Source organism: Aspergillus nidulans, chromosome VIII (assembly GCF_000011425.1).
Source record: "Aspergillus nidulans FGSC A4 chromosome VIII".
Lineage (NCBI taxonomy): Eukaryota > Fungi > Ascomycota > Eurotiomycetes > Eurotiales > Aspergillaceae > Aspergillus > Aspergillus nidulans.
Window position 1 is genome coordinate 712558 of NC_066264.1, and position 18524 is coordinate 731081.

An 18524-nucleotide genomic window follows, 5' to 3' on the forward strand; every position below is an offset into this window, starting at 1 on the left:
GTGGCTGGCGCAGGTACTCGCCCGCACGTATCCACCTCGAAAGTTGAACCTCGTGAGTGCTTTTCTCAAAATCGGCCATTCTCGAGCCCATCAACAATTGCACCAATCTGCAGCCGCTTCGAAATAAAAGATTATATCACCAAACTGCTCACCTTGTCGTTCCCGCTCTACGTCCCACCAATATGTCCTCTAATCATGCATCTCTCGATGCTGCCGCAACAGATCGAAAAGCACGTCTCGCGAAATTAGCAGCGCTGAAACGGAAGCAGCCGGAACCCGAGACATCTGGAGAAGCCGCTGAGCAGGTTAAGGAACCCCAGAATAACAATTTGAATGATGTTACGAAGAAGTACCTTTCCGGGCGGAATTATGACGCAGAAACGCGTGGAGCGAAATTGGGGTTTGACCAGACTCCGACGGAAGGACAAATCACACTAGAGTTGCAGGCGAAGGAGATTGCCAGGGAGGTTGCTGAGCAAGCCAAAAAGGACGAAGACGCAGACCAGCCTATCGACCTTTTCAAATTGCAGCCTAAAAAACCTAACTGGGATTTGAAGCGGGACCTGGACGAAAAGATGAAAATCTTGAATGTGAGAACACAGAATGCAATTGCAAAGCTGGTCAGGCAGCGCATAGAGGAAGCGCAACGCACCGCCAAGGCGAAAGGTGCCGGTGCCAACGAAGACAAACAGGGAGAAGAAGTTGGTATCGAGGGTGAGATGCTTGTCGAAGGCATCCATGTTCGTGAACGTCAGGAGGCAGATGAGGATGATGACTTGGCATGATTATGATACCCAGGGGATCGGTCACGCTTGTTGCATATTGTTTATAGGCGCTCTCTTTGGGAACTTAAGCATGGAACGGCGTTGAGGGCTCGCGTTGCGATGAAATAAAGTTTGATATAAAATACATAATAATAGCGAGAAGTACCATCTATGCGCTTTAATCCCATATTTTACTCCTGAACCCCGTATGACTTGCGCTGAACACTTTTCCGACATCAATGGCCCATATTCATGGCTTGAGTGAGAGCAATGCGCTTGCTATATGGACTGAGGCTCCGCTGGCGAGGAGGCGGTTGAGCGTGGTCTTTTTCAACGCCTCCCCATTCGTGGTAGGATGCTTTAGGTTGGCTTCTCGAAGTGTATGGCTTTGCATGATTTCGGTCAGCGTCCGTCTCCTCGTGTGTCAAAGATCTCCTCCCCTTCACGACTCGCCCCCTATCCACACTGTAACTACGGCTTCTACCCCTGCGGCTTCCATCGTGTGAGACATCGCGCGGCCGACCACGTTCCTTCGGACTGGACTCCCGACGCCGTCGCCTAGTGTTCCTTTCTTGGGACCGGGTCCGTGATACCTCTCTAGATGAATATGACGACACTGAATAGTTACAGGATGAGTCGCTATACCGTCTCTTCCTTGAGGATGAATGATGGGAAATCTGTGACCTTGTTTTCGACTCTTCTCGTCTCTTTCCAAATCTTTCCTGTTGAGGTGATATTGAGCGATGCCGATCTGTGGAGATAGTAGAGACAGAGCTGGCAGAAGCCGACGACAGCGACCGAGTTCGCTTCGCGGCCTGATCTCGATTGTCGAGAGAATCTGATTCATCAAGATCGCGTTTGCGGCCGCGCTCTGCCTCACGTTGTGCTAGTAGAGCATTTGCGGTCCCCTTCCTAGTTCTTATCATGAGAAATAGTGCACATTTCCTGATTGTCGTCTCCTCTAAGAAATAAGGTCCAACTTACGTGCGGACACTGTCATCTGGGACATCCGTCGTCAGCTGCGGACGAAGTTTCGGATTCAGTAGTTGCTGGGTGCGAGAAGGACGAGCCAGATACGGCCGTTCTTGAGCGGTAACTTTGCACTCATAACTGTAGTGGCGTGAACAGTAAAGTCAGTAAGCATCAAGAGACATTTGGAGCTAGATACATATCTCTTTTCAAGCATTTCTGGCAGAGCGTAGAGGCAGTCGCCTTGGTAGGGCCTCTTAGGCCGGGCGCATTGCGATAGCGATTCATCCAGGCAAATCAATAAGTACGCACAGATAGTTTAAAGCTGTAGAACCGAATAATGACCAACGTCATGTCAGGATAGCGTAATAGTTTAGCAGCCTTGCTTCTAGCGCGGCTGTCTAGGTAGTAGATGCTGTGGTGTATCAGTAATAAGCGCGCGGCTAACTCGATCAAGCGGCCCACGAAAGTCTGACAAGCGAAGGACCGCGACCGATCTTCATCTGGCTTCCCTCTGTCTGTTCATCAGGTTCGTTCTCCTTGCCAGCCTTTAAGACTTGAAAGCAAGTCTGCCCCTCACCTTGTCTCTGAATCACCGAGCTGTTGCTTTGCTTAAGTAGAAGAAGAGTCGTCGTTTCTCCGCGGCTCTCCCCTTCTAGAGCTTTTTCTGCCTGAATCGGGAACCCTCTAGTTCCCCTCCTGAACTGGGAATAGCGACAAAAGTCATGATCAAATCTCTTTGACAACAGTGTATGTTTTATTTTTCATTCTCGATACACAGCTTTCGTTCCTTTGCCCCAACATTCATTGCCTGAATATTTTTTTTGCCTTCCGTTTGCCCTCCAGCAAGCACAAATTATTGTGGTCTAACCCTGTCACAGCTTTCCTTATGGCGAATTACGTTGTCTCAAGATATGTCGTCTTTCCTTTTTGGCTTGTGTGAAGTGGGATTTCTTAGTGGCCTTTTCTCCATTCGAATTTCGGTTTCGTCGTCTTGAAATCCTGCAAAGCGTTGACTCGTTCGCACTATTTTACACCGTCGGATTTCTCCCCATACGATCCATCCGCACCTATTCGACAATCTAGCCCGAGAACAATTGAAAAGGGCCCTTCAAAACTGTTAACAGGTGTGCTTTCATGATTATGACGTCTGCAACGTCTCCAGGAGACGGTCACCGTCTGTCATTTGCAAAGGTATGATCCTTGTATCAATTGGAAGCAAATTGGCAATTTCTCTAACCTCAGTATCAGATCGCTGCTTTGCCCCCACCGCTGAAATCGGAGACGCCATTTGCATCTGATAGGAAGGACGATTCTCAGCCCCCTGAGGAGCCGGAATTCTCAGTACCACAGAATTCAATCAGAGCTCTATCCAGCCATGAAAGCCCGGAATCCATCTCTGCTCGGCCTGATGCCGTTGATCGAGATATGGATGATTTGTCCAAGGCTGTTGAAGCAACCAACATATTGGGGAAGAAGAACCAGGAAGCTGCCGGGTTCTCCGAAGAGAGCCACGGAAACGGGTCTCTAAGGCGCGAGGATTCGTTTGAAGACGACCGCACTCACCTCTCAAACTCCTCAACAAAACCAACCAGTTTTGATTCGAAAAGTATGGCATCGGTTACTACGTTTGCAATGGACGAAAAGGATTCCTTACGTCCCGATGACAGTGCTAGCGTACAAGCCATAGATGAAGAAGAGTCGCTGTCCGGTCATGCATCTGGTGCACCAAACTCACTGACTGGGTCGGAATCTGGGGCTCGGTTCCGAGATGGTCAAAGACACCGAATACCTCTTCACAACCCTCATTCTGTTTTCAGTGATGGTCCGCAGCGAGCGAACGGTGGTATCGCTACTGATTCTGTCGGCAACAGCTTTGTTGTTTCCGACTCTGAAGCTTACCCAGGTCGACCCATACATGGGTTTCCATCAGAACCGGATGAGAAGCTCCTTGAAGCTATGAAGTCTCCAAAAGACCGGCTTCTAATCCTTCAGCTAGAAGAAAAAGTTAGAAGCTTCATTCAAAACTCCAAGTAGGTTATTAGCTATTCTCTCAGGAGGTGATTGTTACTCCGTCTAACATCTTTTCCAAGGGAACAATCTTTGGAACTGCCACCTTCGAACGCGTTCGGTCGACTTCTTGCCCATAAGTTGGGTGACTACTATCATCTTACCCATTTTGTGGACAATAATGTCACATCAGTTCGACTCCATCGAACTCCGTTTTGTCGACTGTGAGTTCACATACATCTGTCCTGCTTGATCCTTTCTCTTCTTCCCTTGACTCTTATTTATCCGAGGATGATCTGAATGCCGTTCTGATGGACCTAGACCCACGCCCTTATCTGTGATACATGCTGCCAGTAACAGCACCCCGCCACCTACGGCGCCCGCCATGAAAATTATGCGCCGCACAGACGGGGAGAGGCCTTCAACGGAGGGGAGTATAGCTGCGAGCTCCTCTGCCCCCTCGAAAGCTACGTCGGAGGCTGGCGATAGTGGTAACGATGCAGAACGCGGGGGCTCATCTTCTGGAGCAACTCCTGCTAAGGACAGAATGTCTCTTTCAAGAGAAGAACGTGAAGCCAAATACCAGGAAGCCAGAGAGCGGATTTTTCGGGACTTTTCAGAGTCTAAGACTCCAGAAATGAACGGCGAACCCAATACAAACATGTCCAGGTCAAGCTCTACAAGTGGACGGAAAAAGACGCATAGGCAGAAAACGCCTCACGATGACAGCTTTGAGGCGCGGTCTCAGTTCAATGCGTACTACCCGGGAATGCACTATACCAGTGGGTCCCTGCCCTACAATATGGGCATGCAGGATCCTTCATTTTCTAGCCAGCCTTATATGGTAGGGCCAGGCGTTGTACCAACCAGCATGGGGGGCTACATGCCCAGTCAGAATGGTGTCATGTATCCCGGACAGGTAAGTCTGAACACTGCTCCGCATTATACCATGCCTGTATCTCCCCAGATGGGTACAAGCAGCACGTGGCAGAATGGACCAGCTTCCCAGCAATTGCCCTATGGCCCGTATCCGGTCAATCAATCACCCGCGATGGCCTCAGCGAAGCCTGCTGCACCCATGAGCAGCTACCCTGTTTCCAATAATGTGCAATTTCAGACTACTCCTGGGGCCTGGTCATCTCCTTACCAAGGGGCGTATTCACAACCTTCTCAGCGGAATCAAGCCCCACTTCCCTGGTCAAGCTATCAAACTCAGCCGTTGAGTACGGCCACGTACCCATACGCACAATATCCTGGCCAGTCACTGAATACCGGCCTAGCGAATCACTCGGGCTCGCATCCTCTCCCGGGTAGTTTCAGCAGATCCCACTTCAATCCCCAAACTCGCTCTTTTGTGCCTGGTGGTGCTACTGGTCCGGTGCGACAGCCAAACAAAAACCACTCGTCGAATATTGGCTCTTATTCGAGCATGCAGCCAAACGCCCAATCTCAATGGGCTAGCTTTCAAGATGTCAACAGCAAGAACCAGGGACAAATCCCCGCCAGCATGGCTCGGGGAGAGTTGTTGGGAGGCAAAGACTCTATTGCTAAATGGGGGACACCCTCTCATCTACCCCCGAAACCACCTCCATCCGAAGTACCGTCGGACTTTGAAATGAAGCACCGCAATGTAAACTCTGCTAGTCACTCTTATTCCAGCAACGCAGTACCGGCGTCCCAGAACGGCCCGTTAGTTGTTTCAGGAGGCACCGGCGTGCCACGTCCGAGTCAATAATGACGGGCTCGATGGCATAATACTGTTGTGTGGATCAAACTACATGGTTATTATGGCAGTTGGCGATGATTGGATGTTTGTTATGGATGTTTGTTAAATCAAATCTGCCCAAGGTCGCCAAGCGTTGGCGAACGGTTCGGAAGATGCCAGACGACAAGAATACACAAACATGGAGATGACTTCAAGTGAAGACAGACAAAGTTCTTTGCTGGGAAACTAGGCACACTCTGGGCATCGATCGATGAACAAATTAGGGAGGTTAGGGGATTGACAATTCTTCACATAATATCAAAGTCTCTTCCTCCAATAGCAAATATATAAAATACACTTGCAATACAAGGCTAACCGCTATGTAGAAGGGAAAACGTTTACGAAAACACGTGCTGTAGGCAGTTAAAAAAGTTCGAGTACTATTTATACAAGAAATACATTTGAACAATATAGAATACATGAGATGTTAACAGACGATACAGGATATCTGATTTCACCGCCATCTACCACTTGATGCCGGTCTACCCTACAAACTTTCCTCTGATTGTCGCTCAGCTTCCTTGACCACCCGCGCATGCTCCGCAGTTTTCTCATTCTTCATTGTCGCCTTTGATTTTACGGGCGAATTCACTTCATCAAGCTTTATTTTCGAGATTGCTTTCTCCAACTCCTCAACACCATTCTTTCGAAATTGCGTAACCTTGCGCACATTCAGGAGCGTAAGTTCATTCAGCGTCTGGAGTCCCTGGCTGCGTCGCCTCGCAACCGCCTTTGCTGTTAGCGCAAATCGCATATCTTTCGGCCCATCAACGAGTTCCAGAATCGCACTTGGGGCTTGATCATCCTTCTTCGGCTCAACTCGTAGCACTCTTGTGTATCCACCGGGTCGGTCGGCGTAGCGCTCACGGAGGGGACCGAATAGTTTAGGGAGGATTTCGTGAGGGGTCTACCGGTCATCCAGTTAATACAATAATCACTTTCATGGTAAGCCGGATGACTGCATTCGCCTCCGGAACATTGCTTCACGAACAGGAAAACATACATAGAATGTCGACAAGGCCGTCCTCCGACTGGTCTCAGTGTTCTTCTTGCCCAAGGTAATGAGCTTTTCAGCTAGTCGCTGAGCCTCCTTTGCCTTGGCCCATGTCGTCGTAATCGATTCATGTTTGAAAAGAGATGTAACTAAGTTTCGGAGAAGGGCTTGTCTGTGCGAGGACTTTCGGCTCAGGTGTCGGTATTTAGCTGCGCCTCCGGCCATGATGGAAGTTCAAAACTTTCGTTTTGGGCTGGAGCTGAGCGGGTGTAATCAAAGGTGTAATTAAAGTACGATAATGCGGTCAATATAGGTAGAGGAGAAATTGAGGTAGAGAAGTGCGGTAAGGTGGTTAGCAGAATAGTTCGAGGGTGCTGTGGTCGTGGTGCTTGAAATGACCGTGGTAGTCGATTCTTGGAGGATTTCAATTTCTGCTCCGAGCCAATCGGAATGCGGCGAGCTTCACTTGTCAATAGGCAGAATTTCCAAACTGGAGCTTCTACTGTCAACCTATCTCACTTAACAAACCTACTGATTCTTTTTAATGCCGCCCTGGCTCTGTGCTCCTCCAAAATTACATTAGAGCGCCATCGGCTTACTCCTTGCTCTCCGGCTGCTTAATCCTTTCGACTCTCAGCCAGATATACACACGCCACTGCATACCTATACGTAGGTAGCAACCTCATAGACATAAAACATGGGCTTTCTTACCGGTTTTGTATGTCAATCTGCCAATTAGACTGAGCCGGCTAACAAGAGTTACCCTGAAGTTCAGCGGCTTCGCTCTAACAACCTCAGTCCTGTACATCACCCTCCAGGTTCACCATTCCACACGCCTAGATCAGAAAGCCGTTATTCGCGATCAAACGAGGATGATTGAATGGCTCGCTTCATCTAGAGGCGCGTATGACCGGCGATTACTCCCAAAAGATGATGAGTCTAGTATGCCCCTTGGAGGGACATTAGCTCCAGCCAGATCTGGAATGAGAGACCAGCTCAAGCACCGGTGGAATGAGGAGGTGCGGGTGTTGGCGAGAAAGGCATACAATGTTCAATGGGAGGATGTACGGGATACAGCTGCGGATGCTTGGATGGGTATGAAAAGATATGTTAAGGGACAGTGATTTGATTGTTTTGATGCACATCTTCTTTCCATGTGCTTTGAACATTTAAATTTCGGTGATGAATCTTGCAGCAGCATGCATTTTGTTCTTGATACCCATGATAGTTTGTATGAATAGAATTTGACGAAGGTTTTATATGATTTATACTTTCTGTACAAAGGATACGGGTATAGACGCGTGGTCCCGCAATGAGTGCTTTAAATGCGAAGCAAGCCTGTTTGCTTCATATTCCTCTAATAATGGCTTGAGGACGTCTTCCTTGGCTCGGGATATACCAAGCACGGTAACTCAACCCGATGATAAGGTGTCATAAAAGAGCGCTTGTAGGCCGGGTTGAATGCATGCTTATACAGATCCTCGCCTTGCAATACAAAGTTTGCTGGAGTCCCCCGTAAGCTGTCCCAACCAGCTCTCAATTCAACCAGCTGTATTGACAGTGGCCTGTGTAGACGTGCTTAAACTGTCATCTTCATTCCAAATGTCCTTGCTTTCGGCTTCCATTGCACGCATAGCTTGAGCTATGTCCTCCAGCTTTGCTACAACGTCCAACACGCTATGATTGACTCGCTCAAAATACCGATCGTTTGCTTCTCGCCTTTCCCGCGCAAGCTGGATGTCTTTCTCCGTTTCTTCGTCCAGATTCTTAGGTGATTCATCCACCTCAACGGGCATATCGGCAGCAGCCCGCGAGTCTCGCCTCAAAGATGGTGGCTCTGCCATAGCAGCATTGCGACTGACGCCGTCATCCTCGGTTTCATCCCGCCCCCATGCCTGCGCAAGCCGTATATGTTTCATTCGCAGATTCTCGAGTGCTTCGGAATGCTTCTCCCCAAATACATGTCCCCGGACAGCCGCGCTGACTTCCACGTCAGAAAGGGCGCTCTGCATTTCCTCCCAGAGCGCATCGGAGCCATCTACCTCACCCCTAGACTGAGTGCGGGACAAAAACGGAGAGAGACCAGGTGCGTCGAGAGGCTTTGGTGAAGAGCGCCTGCGATGCAACAGAGGGATTTGCGACCCATTTTGATCACCTCCAGTAGTAACTACCGAAGGTACGGGCGGTTGAAGCGATAGATTCGATGCATTGTGGGACGGCGGACCCTGAAAAAGGGCCGGAGGAGGCAGACGCTGGGAGCTCACTTTTCTCAAAGAGTCAGGGGGAGGATGGGTGTCCATGAATACGGAAGGCAGCTGGACAATTTGCAGCAAGCTTCTCACATTCTCCCAATAACAAATTCTCTCTTATATTACTCAAAGTAAAACGAGATGGAACACTCCAAATGCAGTAACTCGATGCTATGGCTCCTTATCGTTATCGTTATCGGACAAGCGGGGCACGTTTATCCGATCCGGACCTCAGACTCGCTTAGCTGCCGTTTAGGGCGGAGGCGCACAGGAGAACATTTTCGCCCTCCCCGACTTTAGCGAGACGCCGGCCGTGAAAGGGAACCTTCGACCCTTCGACTCTCGACAACCACCACCAGCCGTCCGGCACATATCCATCAGTCGGTAAGTGCGCATTGGTACCTTTTGTCTGTTATCGTCGAGATTCAACACAGGGAAATTATTCTGCTTTCCTTTCCGCGGAATCTACAGCCCCGTTTCTACCAATACCCAATCTACTTTGCCATCGACATCACACCATTAGCAAGTTCTGCAAACGACAAAGTTCTAACGTTTTGGTTCCGCACAGTACGCCGTCCACTCGATCATAATCCGACAAGATGGGTAAGGGAAAGCCTAGGGGATTAAACGCCGCCCGCAAGCTCGCGACCACTCGTCGTGAGAACCGCTGGGCCGATCTGCACTACAAGAAGCGTCTCCTCGGTACCGCTTACAAGTCTTCTCCTTTCGGTGGTGCTTCTCATGCCAAGGGTATCGTCCTTGAGAAGGTCGGTGTTGAGGCCAAGCAGCCCAACTCCGCTATCCGAAAGTGTGTCAAGGTCCAACTCATCAAGAACGGCAAGAAGGTCACTGCTTTCGGTGGGTGCCCTATGTTTCCTATTTCGTGTTTCGGCATATTTGCGATGAGTCGAGAGATGGAGCGCATGGGATTATGGAAAATATCAGAACCCTGAAGAAACACAACTAACAACACTTCTCAGTCCCCAATGACGGTTGCTTGAACTTCATCGATGAGAACGACGAAGTCCTCCTCGCCGGTTTCGGTCGTAAGGGCAAGGCCAAGGGTGATATTCCCGGTGTTCGTTTCAAGGTCGTCAAGGTCTCTGGTGTCGGTCTGATGGCTCTGTGGAAGGAGAAGAAGGAGAAGCCCCGTTCGTAAACGACACCGTGGCGAGAGGCGACGAACGTTGGTTCAAGATTGATATCCGAGAAGTCGACGGGGCCCGTTTCCATTGAACATCGGGCGGTATGGTCTATGGATCTGGAATTTATGGTTCAGGATGGATGACCTGCAAAAACCGTAGCAGATACTACGATTGATATACTCAAAAGACGGCGCCATGATTTTTTATTTCTCTCTGGGAAGGGCCCTAAAATCAAGAAATTTCTCAAAACCTTGGCTTCCAGACGTAGGCGGTCGCGGCGCATTATCAATGCTACTTCCCGCTTCTTTGTAACCTGTACCCTAGTGCTTGGCTGTTGACTTTAAGCAGTATAAGCTGAAGGCTGCACAACTCGAACCAATTCCTGAGTGTCCCTTCATGTACTACGAGGTATGCATGCGGCATCTACGCTCATTAGGCGCCTTTATTACCACGCTGGCGTGCATAATCCTACTTTAAAAACGGCGATCATGAAACGCTTTTAATCCTTATTTTCAGCGTAGCCTATAGTGATTTTACTAAAAGCTGATATCCTCCTTCCGGTAGTGGTCAGACACGATACGGTATAAGTATGACGGCGCGTGTCCGCCCCTTGACAAGAATTAGTTACTTCCATGTGAAAAAGGTGATGAGAGACTCACAAGTTCGTGATATAAAGGTCAACTAATTCCGCGGGAACATAATCATATAACGGATTTTGCACGTCAATCTGGTCTACCAGGTCGCCATCTTCGTAGTCAATGACTTTGCTTGAGTCGCCGTACTCGATTAAAGATTCGAAATCGAAAGGGTACACCGGGCTGAGCTTGTATACACCGCTAACAACCACACATGGCGTTTGGTGCACCTTGGCTGCTCGGGCAATGACACGGGTGCCTGCTGCAGCAACGAGACCGCCGTTGGCGAGGACGGAATGTGTACCGAGGATGACCTTGTTCACACGAGACATAAGGGCGAAAACAGCGGAGTCAGGTATGAGAATCACCGTGATGCCGTGAGCGATCAAGGGCTTTTGGAACGATTCGGTGCTGAGGATCTCATCGTCGTTGGAGGCAGCACCACTGACAGTGGCATGGGTTGCTTCATGGTTATTAGGGTATGATTCAGCATGGATGACGGTGAACTTCCGCTTCGCGGCGGCCTTGAGGAGGAATTTCTGTACAGTCGTCGACGAAGTATGTGTGAGGATGATTTCGTTAGAGTGAATGTGGTCGAGCGCATAGGCAGCAATCTGATCATCCACCTGTCCCAATTCATCAATGATCTCGTTGATACCATCCAGGACTTCGGCGCGGATATCCTTATTCTGGGTGTGCCCGGGCAGGCGTCCGGATGGTGAGCCGGTTGCTGGCGTACCCGGTAGTGACGTTTCGGGTTCTGGATGAGAGAGCAGACTGAACATAGAAACGGGATGGGTGGCTAGCGAAGATATAGGTTTTGAGGCACCTCTGTCGGAGCCATGGAACTCGGACGGTTCTGCGACATTCACATTAACCTCACTTTATCAGCAAGGCCTGAAGAGAGGGCTTACCATCTCCAGCACGAGGTGTCTGCGGTTGGCTTTCGGAACCCGCATCGCTCAAGGTAAAATCCCCGTCTCTGTCATCCTCTGCCTCGTCACGGATCAACCCTAGCACACGCCGAACAATGTTCCCGACTACCATCTCCCTGGGCTGTGCGGCTATCAGCCGTCTTCCCACGCTCTGCACGCGCTCGATGAGTTTTGAGGCATCGCTCGTCCTACACGCGGATATGACGCTGCGCAAAAGGTAAGCAGTGGCAGTTGCGCATGATCTAGAGTGTCGGATCTGTCTTCGTTTGAGAAGTCTTTTGCTGCATCAGTTTTGATTGATCGAACGCTAGGGACAATTCGGGACGCACGAGATCAGATTATCAATAGAAGTATCGATGGGATTGGTCTTCAGAGACTTGAGAAACGACGCTAACCCTGGCGTCAAAGGAGCAGAAGTGGCCGGCATAGTGTCTTTTGCGATACCGGTGCTATTGTGTACAAGGTCCTTTTGCACATCAGTCAGCGGGACTCTTGAGTCAGGGCGGGCGACATGCGGGAAATTTTACCTGCACAACACAACTCGGGCTCCAGGGATTCTAACCTTCTTAAGGCGGGTGACTCGGAAACTCTGGATGCAGGAAAGACTTCCGTGGAGCCAAGTGAGAGTCGATCTAGTGCGGAGGGGTAAATTTGGCAGAGCGGGTGAGGATGATGGGGAGGGAATTTTGTGCCCGCCTTTAAGTCTTTGGCAATAACGTTACAGTCTACTGTATGGGGAGCTGCACCCGCGGCGGCTTTTGCTTGGCCCAACCGCCGCCGTCATTCTCATAGCAAATCGATCGTACCGTTTTCCACTGCCGACTCTTCATCCTTACTCCTCTTCAACTACTCCCCTCGGTTCAGGCTTATTCGTGCCTCCCTACTTATTCACTTCCATCCGGTCACTCTACTTGACCTAAACAGTCTTCGTGTCTCAGCTTGAAATAAGCTTTTGATCTCTGCTCTCTTAACTATTCTCCGTTCCGCCCACCAGAAATCCAGGGCTGGGAGGAGCTGTGGTCTGAAGCACGGGCTGTCAACTGGCGCATTGAGGTTGGTACAGACTGAAGACATCTCACGTCCTGCCCTATCGATCCTGTCCCTCATGGTTGCCTTGACCTGTTCGCTGTACTTTTCGCTGCCCCTCGGAATGTTCCGGTGATCGCTGACTTGCCGCGACTCGCGCCCCAGACACCTGCGCCAGCTCCGACACCCGTGGGCGGCATTGGAAGATGAACTCGCTGAATATCCTATCGGCTCGAGTCATTGGCCAGTCCTCGCATTCGAAGCGTAGCCGACAGCGATCTCACTCTCACGGGGATGTTTCTCCTGTAATCCCCCCGGACGACCTTGCCAAGCTCCGTTCATATAGCGAAGGCAACTTTCATGCACACGATACGAATGAGAAGACTCGCCAAGACACGCCCGAACCACCGGAGGATGTTCACTTTGACGAGCATACACTGGACGAGAAGTCTCCATTACTACATGGACTGCCAAAGAGCCCATCCTCACTCGCTACTAGAAGCTCCCTAGGTCTAATCGCACAGCGGCTCCTGGAAGCGGTCACCGAGACAATCAAGTTCATCCTGGAAACATTGGTTTCGCCTGGGGTGTATGTAGCTCAGAGCTTCAGAGATGAGACTGGGAGCTACTCGCCTTTGGCGCCGGTGAGAAAGCTTCGACGCTCTATATCTGGTCCTTCGTCCTCAAGTAGTTCAAACACGCCTAACAAGTCTGCTACTCGAATGGAAGGCAAGCGACGCTCTGGCTCTGCTAAAAAACTGAGAACCCATTCCTCCCGAGATTCTGTTGCTTCGAGTACTTCCGAGTCGGAAGGTGATCGCCGCGTAATGAAAGGTCTCACAAATAGTCGACCTCGAGCCGCTAAGAAGACCTCAAGTGAAGACTCGGTATCAGACGGGACGGCCCCGCGAAGGTCCATTCGAATCAAACTCAATAATGAGGAAGCTCTTCAGCGACAAAGGCAACGCCGGGCGCGGAGTGCTGACCTCGACCGGTCGCCGCGGAATGGTAGTCACGACTCGGTCGACCCAGATAGTTTGAAGTCGCCAGCCTCACCTTCTGTGCACCTAGTCACGCGATACCCTCATTCTCCGGTGCCTCCTCGACCGCTCATCCCGTCTCGCCTCCCGTCATACACGGCCACTGGCAGAAACGCCAGGATTCCGCAGAAAACGCTCGTCCTTGACTTGGATGAGACCCTCATCCACTCACTCGCTAAAGGTGGCCGCATGTCCAGCGGCCACATGGTCGAGGTCAAACTAGCTACACCGATGACGACTGCACTCTCACCTGGCGCTCCTCCTACTACTCTCGGACCTCAGCATCCCATCCTATATTATGTACACAAACGACCTCATTGTGACGAATTCCTACGCAAGATCTCCAAATGGTACAAGCTAGTTGTCTTTACCGCAAGTGTGCAAGAATATGCCGATCCAGTCATCGACTGGCTGGAACAGGAGCGGAAATACTTCCAAGCCCGGTACTACCGGCAACATTGTACCTTCCGAAACGGCGCCTATATTAAAGATCTCAGCTCGGTTGAGCCGGATCTGAGCCGGGTCATGATCTTGGACAACAGTCCAATGAGTTACATCTTTCATGAAGGTAGGCTGATTATATTTTGGTCCAATATCTTGAGCGAATACTAACACCAATCCTTAGATAACGCCATTCCGATCGAGGGCTGGATCAATGACCCTACAGATAACGGCCTCCTCCATCTCATCCCAATGCTAGAAGCCCTACAATACGTCACTGATGTCCGGGCTTTTCTAGCACTGCGTAGAGGAGAAGCAGACGCTCTATGATCAAGCAGCTTGTCCTCGACGCAAAGCCATGCCTAGCTTATACTTGTTACCCTTCTCAGCTCTGATATCCGCACTGTTATACCTAACTTACCTAATGCATTGTAAAGAGTCCGGTTTCTTTCTTGAATTGGCAGCATGCCGAGTTTTTAGCATTACAATTATCATTATCCTCCCATACCCCCTTCCTTGTCTATTGTTGGCTTACTACATTAATTTTATCTGCTTTGCCTCGCCTGGAATCTTCGCTGCACCTCTCCCCTCGTCTCCTCAGATGTGTATTACTGCGCCGAGTAGATGTTACTTGCACGAAACATAAAGCTAACGACTGTTACTCTCCGCATATGCATGCCTGTTTACTCCATACCAGGTTAACTGATGTATGACTAACTAATATCCACCACACGGTCCGTAACCCGACACAAAAATAAGTATTGAAATAAAATTTAAGGCATATCGAAAGCCTTGCCGGTCACCATTGTATGGCCAATCCAGTATCGTTTGCATTATCCAGGATCTGGCTAAATAAGAAATCCTAGTATTTAGTATTCGCGGGTTCTACAGGGCCCGGTATGCTTCCAGGGGCTTCTACACATACTAGTTCCGATTTCGGCTACAAGGGCACCTGACGGGAAACGTTTGCCTGATAGGGAAAGCTAACGCTAATCTCGGGTTCCGAGGCTTCTAAACTTGGAGACCGCGGGGCTAAGACTACAGAGTCCGTTCTATACGCCTTGATAATAAGGTATGGGCATGCTATCGCCTTGTCAGGTATTGAATATGAATGTGATTTTGTTTATATTTTACTATGTTATATATCTAAGGGTATAGCAATCACAGACCCTTAGCACGTTTCGCATCGGCAATGGCCTCCTTGAGGGCTGCAATGGCCTTCTCAATGTCATCCCGAGCGGGGTCCATAATGCTAACACCCATGTGCCCAAAGCGAATGTACTTTGTTGCAACCTCCTTGTGCAGGCCTGCAGCAAAGATAACTCCACGCTTCAGCAGACCAGGAAGGACATCTGGCGGGGCCAGTCCATCAGGCAGCCAGATGGCTGTCATGGCATGAGCCTGGTTCTCGACCTTGGAGGCCAGCTGCTGCAAGCCGAGTTCTGCGACAGCGGCCTTGACGCGGTCGGAGGCCCGGCGGTGTGCGGCGAAGCGCTCTGCCATCGGCCGGGATGTGATCTGGGAGAGGGTTGTGTGCAGGGCGTGAATGAGTTGGGTGGAGGGAGTGGCGAAGTAGGACGGCTTGAAATTCTCGTAGTTCTGCATGATGGGAAGCCAGTTGGCCATAGAGGAGTAGTATGACGATGGAGGAGTCTTGCGGGACTTGAAGGTCTCGATAGCGCGGCCGGAGAACATGATGATGCTGAGACCGGGAGGGCAGCCAATGGCCTTTTGGCTTGCGGTGAGAACGACGTCCAAATCCCACTCGTCAAAAGCAATCTCCTCGCAGCCGACACTGCATACACCATCCACAACAACCAAAGTCTGAGGGCTGACTCGGCGAACAATCTCTGCCACCGTCTTGATGTCGCTTAGAACACCAGTAGAGGTATCAACATGGGTGATTGTGATGATCTTGTATGGTTTCTCCTTCAATGCCTGCTCAATCGCCTCGAAGGATGGCCGCTCCCCAATGGGTGCCTTGAGCTGTGTAGCATTGGCGCCGTATGTCTCTAGACAGGACGCGAACGAGTCCGCGAAGTAGCCGGAGTGCAGGACGAGGGCATTCTCGCCCTTCTCGACAAGGTTGGAAGCAACGAAATCCCAGCCTAGAGTGCCACTTCCGGAGATGACAAAGGGCTGGGCTGCCGGGTTTGTAGACTGGAAGAGCTTCCGGGTCATGGACAATGTCTCTCCAAAGACCTTTACGAAACCGGGGGCCACATGGCTCTCGCTGGTGATTGACAGGTTAGTTGGGGTCGATGGACTGCGAATGACAAAAACTCACGCATAATGGGACATAGACTGAAGAACGGCATCATCGAATTCGATAGGGCCCGGAATGAGCAAGGTGGGGTGAGCGGGTTGAGTCGACATTATGGCAGAAGGTTGAGGATCAGAGATGTTAGGAGGGGTAGAGCGGACGAGGGGTTTATATTCAACGTCGTCTGGGGCTTGGGCAATCCTCTCGGACGAGAAGGGGGTGTTAAGCTCAGGCAGCGGGAGTCTCTGATCCAAATGCCTTGAGATCAGGCTCAGGCGCTGCGAAGTCCGTTTGGCCGCCAGAGTTTCCCGAGGGGTCGGCTCTCGACCCGTGGGGAATTCGTCTTGGGTGGAATTGGGATGGATTGAACCAACGAGCGTGCTCTCGGAGGTCCCCGGAGCTCTGTTCGGGCCGGTGGCTTTCACAAGCAATGAATGATGATGTATGCAGTTGTATACAAAGTCAAGGTCTGTTGAGATGCAGAGTCTGAGCTAACTGAGGTTTTAGACGGTCTTTTTTTAAATCTCAACAGACTTTAACAGACTGGAAGCGACCCCACTCCTACTGACTCTTTCTCATTTTTTCTCCCCGGCGTCGGAATTTTCCCAAACGCAGTAATTCCGGCTTCTGCATAGAGGCTCAACATACAGTTTCTGCATAACATGGAATATTACTATGTAGAGTATGTACCTTTTTGGGTAAACGCTGATCAAACAGATTCTCATCATCGATCTGGAGTCAATCTCGATAGGGTTGTGCTTTGTATAAGTGCCGTTGATCAATGTATATTAGTATGAGTGCTTCCTAACTATATACTTAACTATGTACTTGGGAGCACATGCTCCAACTACCACGCAGTGCTCAAGTATACGGAGTATTCTGTACAACGGGAGTCATATTCCTTGCCAATCTCTACTATCCCGTGGTAAATGTCAAGAGAGTCTTACTGCAAAGGTTCTAGACTTGAATCCAGAAATTCGAGAATACTCCTGCAGACCGGCGCTAGGCCCAGTTCAGCACATGGATAGGGCTCAGGGTTTGCCAAACCCGTGGCAGACCCAGTTTTCCCCGCGGTAGCTTCACCGTTATCGCTAGGTACCAGCGCGTCTGACAGCTGCATATCAACGTCTTCAGAGTTACCGATTGCTCCCTTACGACAATTCCTGGGAGCTTTTCTTTGGCTCATCAATTTATTTGACCTTGGAATGGGCCGTTGACCTATTCACTTCCCCTAGGATGACCTCGCGTCTAGTCCTGGTCATCGGTGACCTCTTTATCCCTGACAGAGCTCCCGTATGTGATCAGACGCAAGTTGCCCAGAACATCACCCACAATGTACTAACATTGCGCCATTAGGATCTCCCGGCAAAGGTACATACAAACCCCTCCGCGTCGCATCTTCTCCGGTTAATCCTTCGTACTCTCCCTTATTGACAATATCGCAGTTTCGGAAGCTCCTCACGCCAGGCAAGATTGGCCAGATTCTGTGTCTGGGTAATTTGACCGATCGCAGCACATTCGAGTTTCTCCGTCAGGTTGCGCCGGACCTACAGTTGGTCAAAGGCGATTTCGATGTCGATTCTCCCAACCTGCCTCTCTCGAAAGTTGTGACCCATGGAAGCCTTCGTATCGGTTTCACCCATGGCCACACAATCATTCCCCAAGGTGATGCAGATGCGCTCCTCATTGCGGCTCGCCAGATGGATGTAGACATTTTACTATGGGGTGGTACTCATCGATTCGAAGCTTTCGAATTGGAGGGGAGGTTCTTCGTGAATCCGGGCAGTGCCACTGGGGCTCTCAGCACAGGATACTGGCCAGAAGGAGAGGAACCGACACCCAGCTTCTGTCTAATGGATGTAAGTCACCTGATGTTTTCTCTGCGCAAGCCAAAACTTTGGGCACTCTCTGACACCCAGATAGATCCAGGGTGACGTCCTAGTGCTGTATGTCTACCAGCTGAAGACGGACTCGAACGGAGTCGAGACTGTTGCTGTCGAGAAAGTCTCTTATCGAAAAAATAGCGTCCTTTCCTCATGAACTGATCCTTTCTTGCTTGCCTGTGCTTATGATATAGATACCGACTGTGTTATGACGTCAATGCTCATGAAATAATAAACCTCTAATATCAGAGCCTAGTACACACCAGCAGTCCAAATATAGCAGCCCTGTATATAAGTTTATGGTTGTGCTTGTCTTATGCAATGCATCAATGCACCCAAGAAACAGGATGTCTTTCTTAGACTATAATTAACTCAAGCCCCTGGTAAGCGACACATCTTTTTCTA

General features: G+C 50.1%; 10 protein-coding genes across 10 annotated transcripts, besides 1 other annotated feature; 6 read left to right on the forward strand and 4 right to left on the reverse strand.

Moving 5' to 3' along the window:
• Positions 1 to 18524: part of a sequence feature (contig 1.18 602..175793(-1)) that runs on past both edges of the window.
• On the forward strand, positions 183 to 785 carry ANIA_01350 (CCDC12/cwf18 family protein; the record flags this gene model as incomplete). The annotated part of the gene is made up of 2 exons (XM_653862.1): positions 183 to 590; positions 630 to 785. The coding sequence occupies 2 exons, from the start codon at positions 183 to 185 to the stop codon at positions 783 to 785; spliced, it is 564 nt and encodes a 187-aa protein (XP_658954.1).
• ANIA_01349 (putative R3H domain protein) lies at positions 2297 to 5776 on the forward strand. The gene is made up of 6 exons (XM_653861.2): positions 2297 to 2483; positions 2615 to 2927; positions 2985 to 3766; positions 3827 to 3967; positions 4065 to 4662; positions 4711 to 5776. Exons 2-6 carry the CDS (start codon positions 2871 to 2873, stop codon positions 5476 to 5478), a joined length of 2346 nt encoding a protein of 781 aa, XP_658953.2. The 5' UTR covers positions 2297 to 2483; positions 2615 to 2870; the 3' UTR covers positions 5479 to 5776.
• ANIA_01348 (mitochondrial 54S ribosomal protein YmL8) lies at positions 5991 to 6839 on the reverse strand. Its single transcript, XM_653860.2, has 2 exons — positions 6512 to 6839; positions 5991 to 6415 (listed from the first exon to the last, which is right to left on the reverse strand). The coding sequence occupies exons 1-2, from the start codon at positions 6725 to 6727 to the stop codon at positions 5996 to 5998; spliced, it is 636 nt and encodes a 211-aa protein (XP_658952.1). The 5' UTR covers positions 6728 to 6839; the 3' UTR covers positions 5991 to 5995.
• ANIA_01347 (MICOS complex subunit Mic12 family protein) lies at positions 7200 to 7626 on the forward strand (the record flags this gene model as incomplete). The annotated part of the gene is made up of 2 exons (XM_653859.1): positions 7200 to 7220; positions 7321 to 7626. The coding sequence occupies 2 exons, from the start codon at positions 7200 to 7202 to the stop codon at positions 7624 to 7626; spliced, it is 327 nt and encodes a 108-aa protein (XP_658951.1).
• ANIA_01346 (DUF5315 domain-containing protein) lies at positions 8044 to 8864 on the reverse strand (the record flags this gene model as incomplete). The annotated part of the gene is made up of 1 exon (XM_653858.2): positions 8044 to 8864. Exon 1 carries the CDS (start codon positions 8800 to 8802, stop codon positions 8044 to 8046), a length of 759 nt encoding a protein of 252 aa, XP_658950.1. The 5' UTR covers positions 8803 to 8864.
• Positions 9071 to 10141, forward strand: rps23 (ribosomal 40S subunit protein S23). Its single transcript, XM_653857.2, has 3 exons — positions 9071 to 9135; positions 9320 to 9609; positions 9732 to 10141. Exons 2-3 carry the CDS (start codon positions 9351 to 9353, stop codon positions 9908 to 9910), a joined length of 438 nt encoding a protein of 145 aa, XP_658949.1. The 5' UTR covers positions 9071 to 9135; positions 9320 to 9350; the 3' UTR covers positions 9911 to 10141.
• On the reverse strand, positions 10388 to 11964 carry ANIA_01344 (translation initiation factor eIF2B subunit beta). Its single transcript, XM_050613159.1, has 4 exons — positions 11796 to 11964; positions 11446 to 11741; positions 10556 to 11390; positions 10388 to 10505 (listed from the first exon to the last, which is right to left on the reverse strand). The coding sequence occupies exons 1-4, from the start codon at positions 11891 to 11893 to the stop codon at positions 10433 to 10435; spliced, it is 1302 nt and encodes a 433-aa protein (XP_050468996.1). The 5' UTR covers positions 11894 to 11964; the 3' UTR covers positions 10388 to 10432.
• On the forward strand, positions 12699 to 14303 carry nemA (Nem1-Spo7 phosphatase catalytic subunit NEM1; the record flags this gene model as incomplete). The annotated part of the gene is made up of 2 exons (XM_653855.1): positions 12699 to 14100; positions 14158 to 14303. The coding sequence occupies 2 exons, from the start codon at positions 12699 to 12701 to the stop codon at positions 14301 to 14303; spliced, it is 1548 nt and encodes a 515-aa protein (XP_658947.1).
• On the reverse strand, positions 15135 to 16538 carry ANIA_01342 (alanine--glyoxylate transaminase; the record flags this gene model as incomplete). The annotated part of the gene is made up of 2 exons (XM_050613160.1): positions 16261 to 16538; positions 15135 to 16206 (listed from the first exon to the last, which is right to left on the reverse strand). The coding sequence occupies exons 1-2, from the start codon at positions 16347 to 16349 to the stop codon at positions 15135 to 15137; spliced, it is 1161 nt and encodes a 386-aa protein (XP_050468997.1). The 5' UTR covers positions 16350 to 16538.
• On the forward strand, positions 17339 to 18465 carry ANIA_01341 (retromer subunit VPS29). The gene is made up of 4 exons (XM_653853.2): positions 17339 to 17529; positions 17593 to 17607; positions 17682 to 18095; positions 18160 to 18465. The coding sequence occupies exons 1-4, from the start codon at positions 17473 to 17475 to the stop codon at positions 18274 to 18276; spliced, it is 603 nt and encodes a 200-aa protein (XP_658945.1). The 5' UTR covers positions 17339 to 17472; the 3' UTR covers positions 18277 to 18465.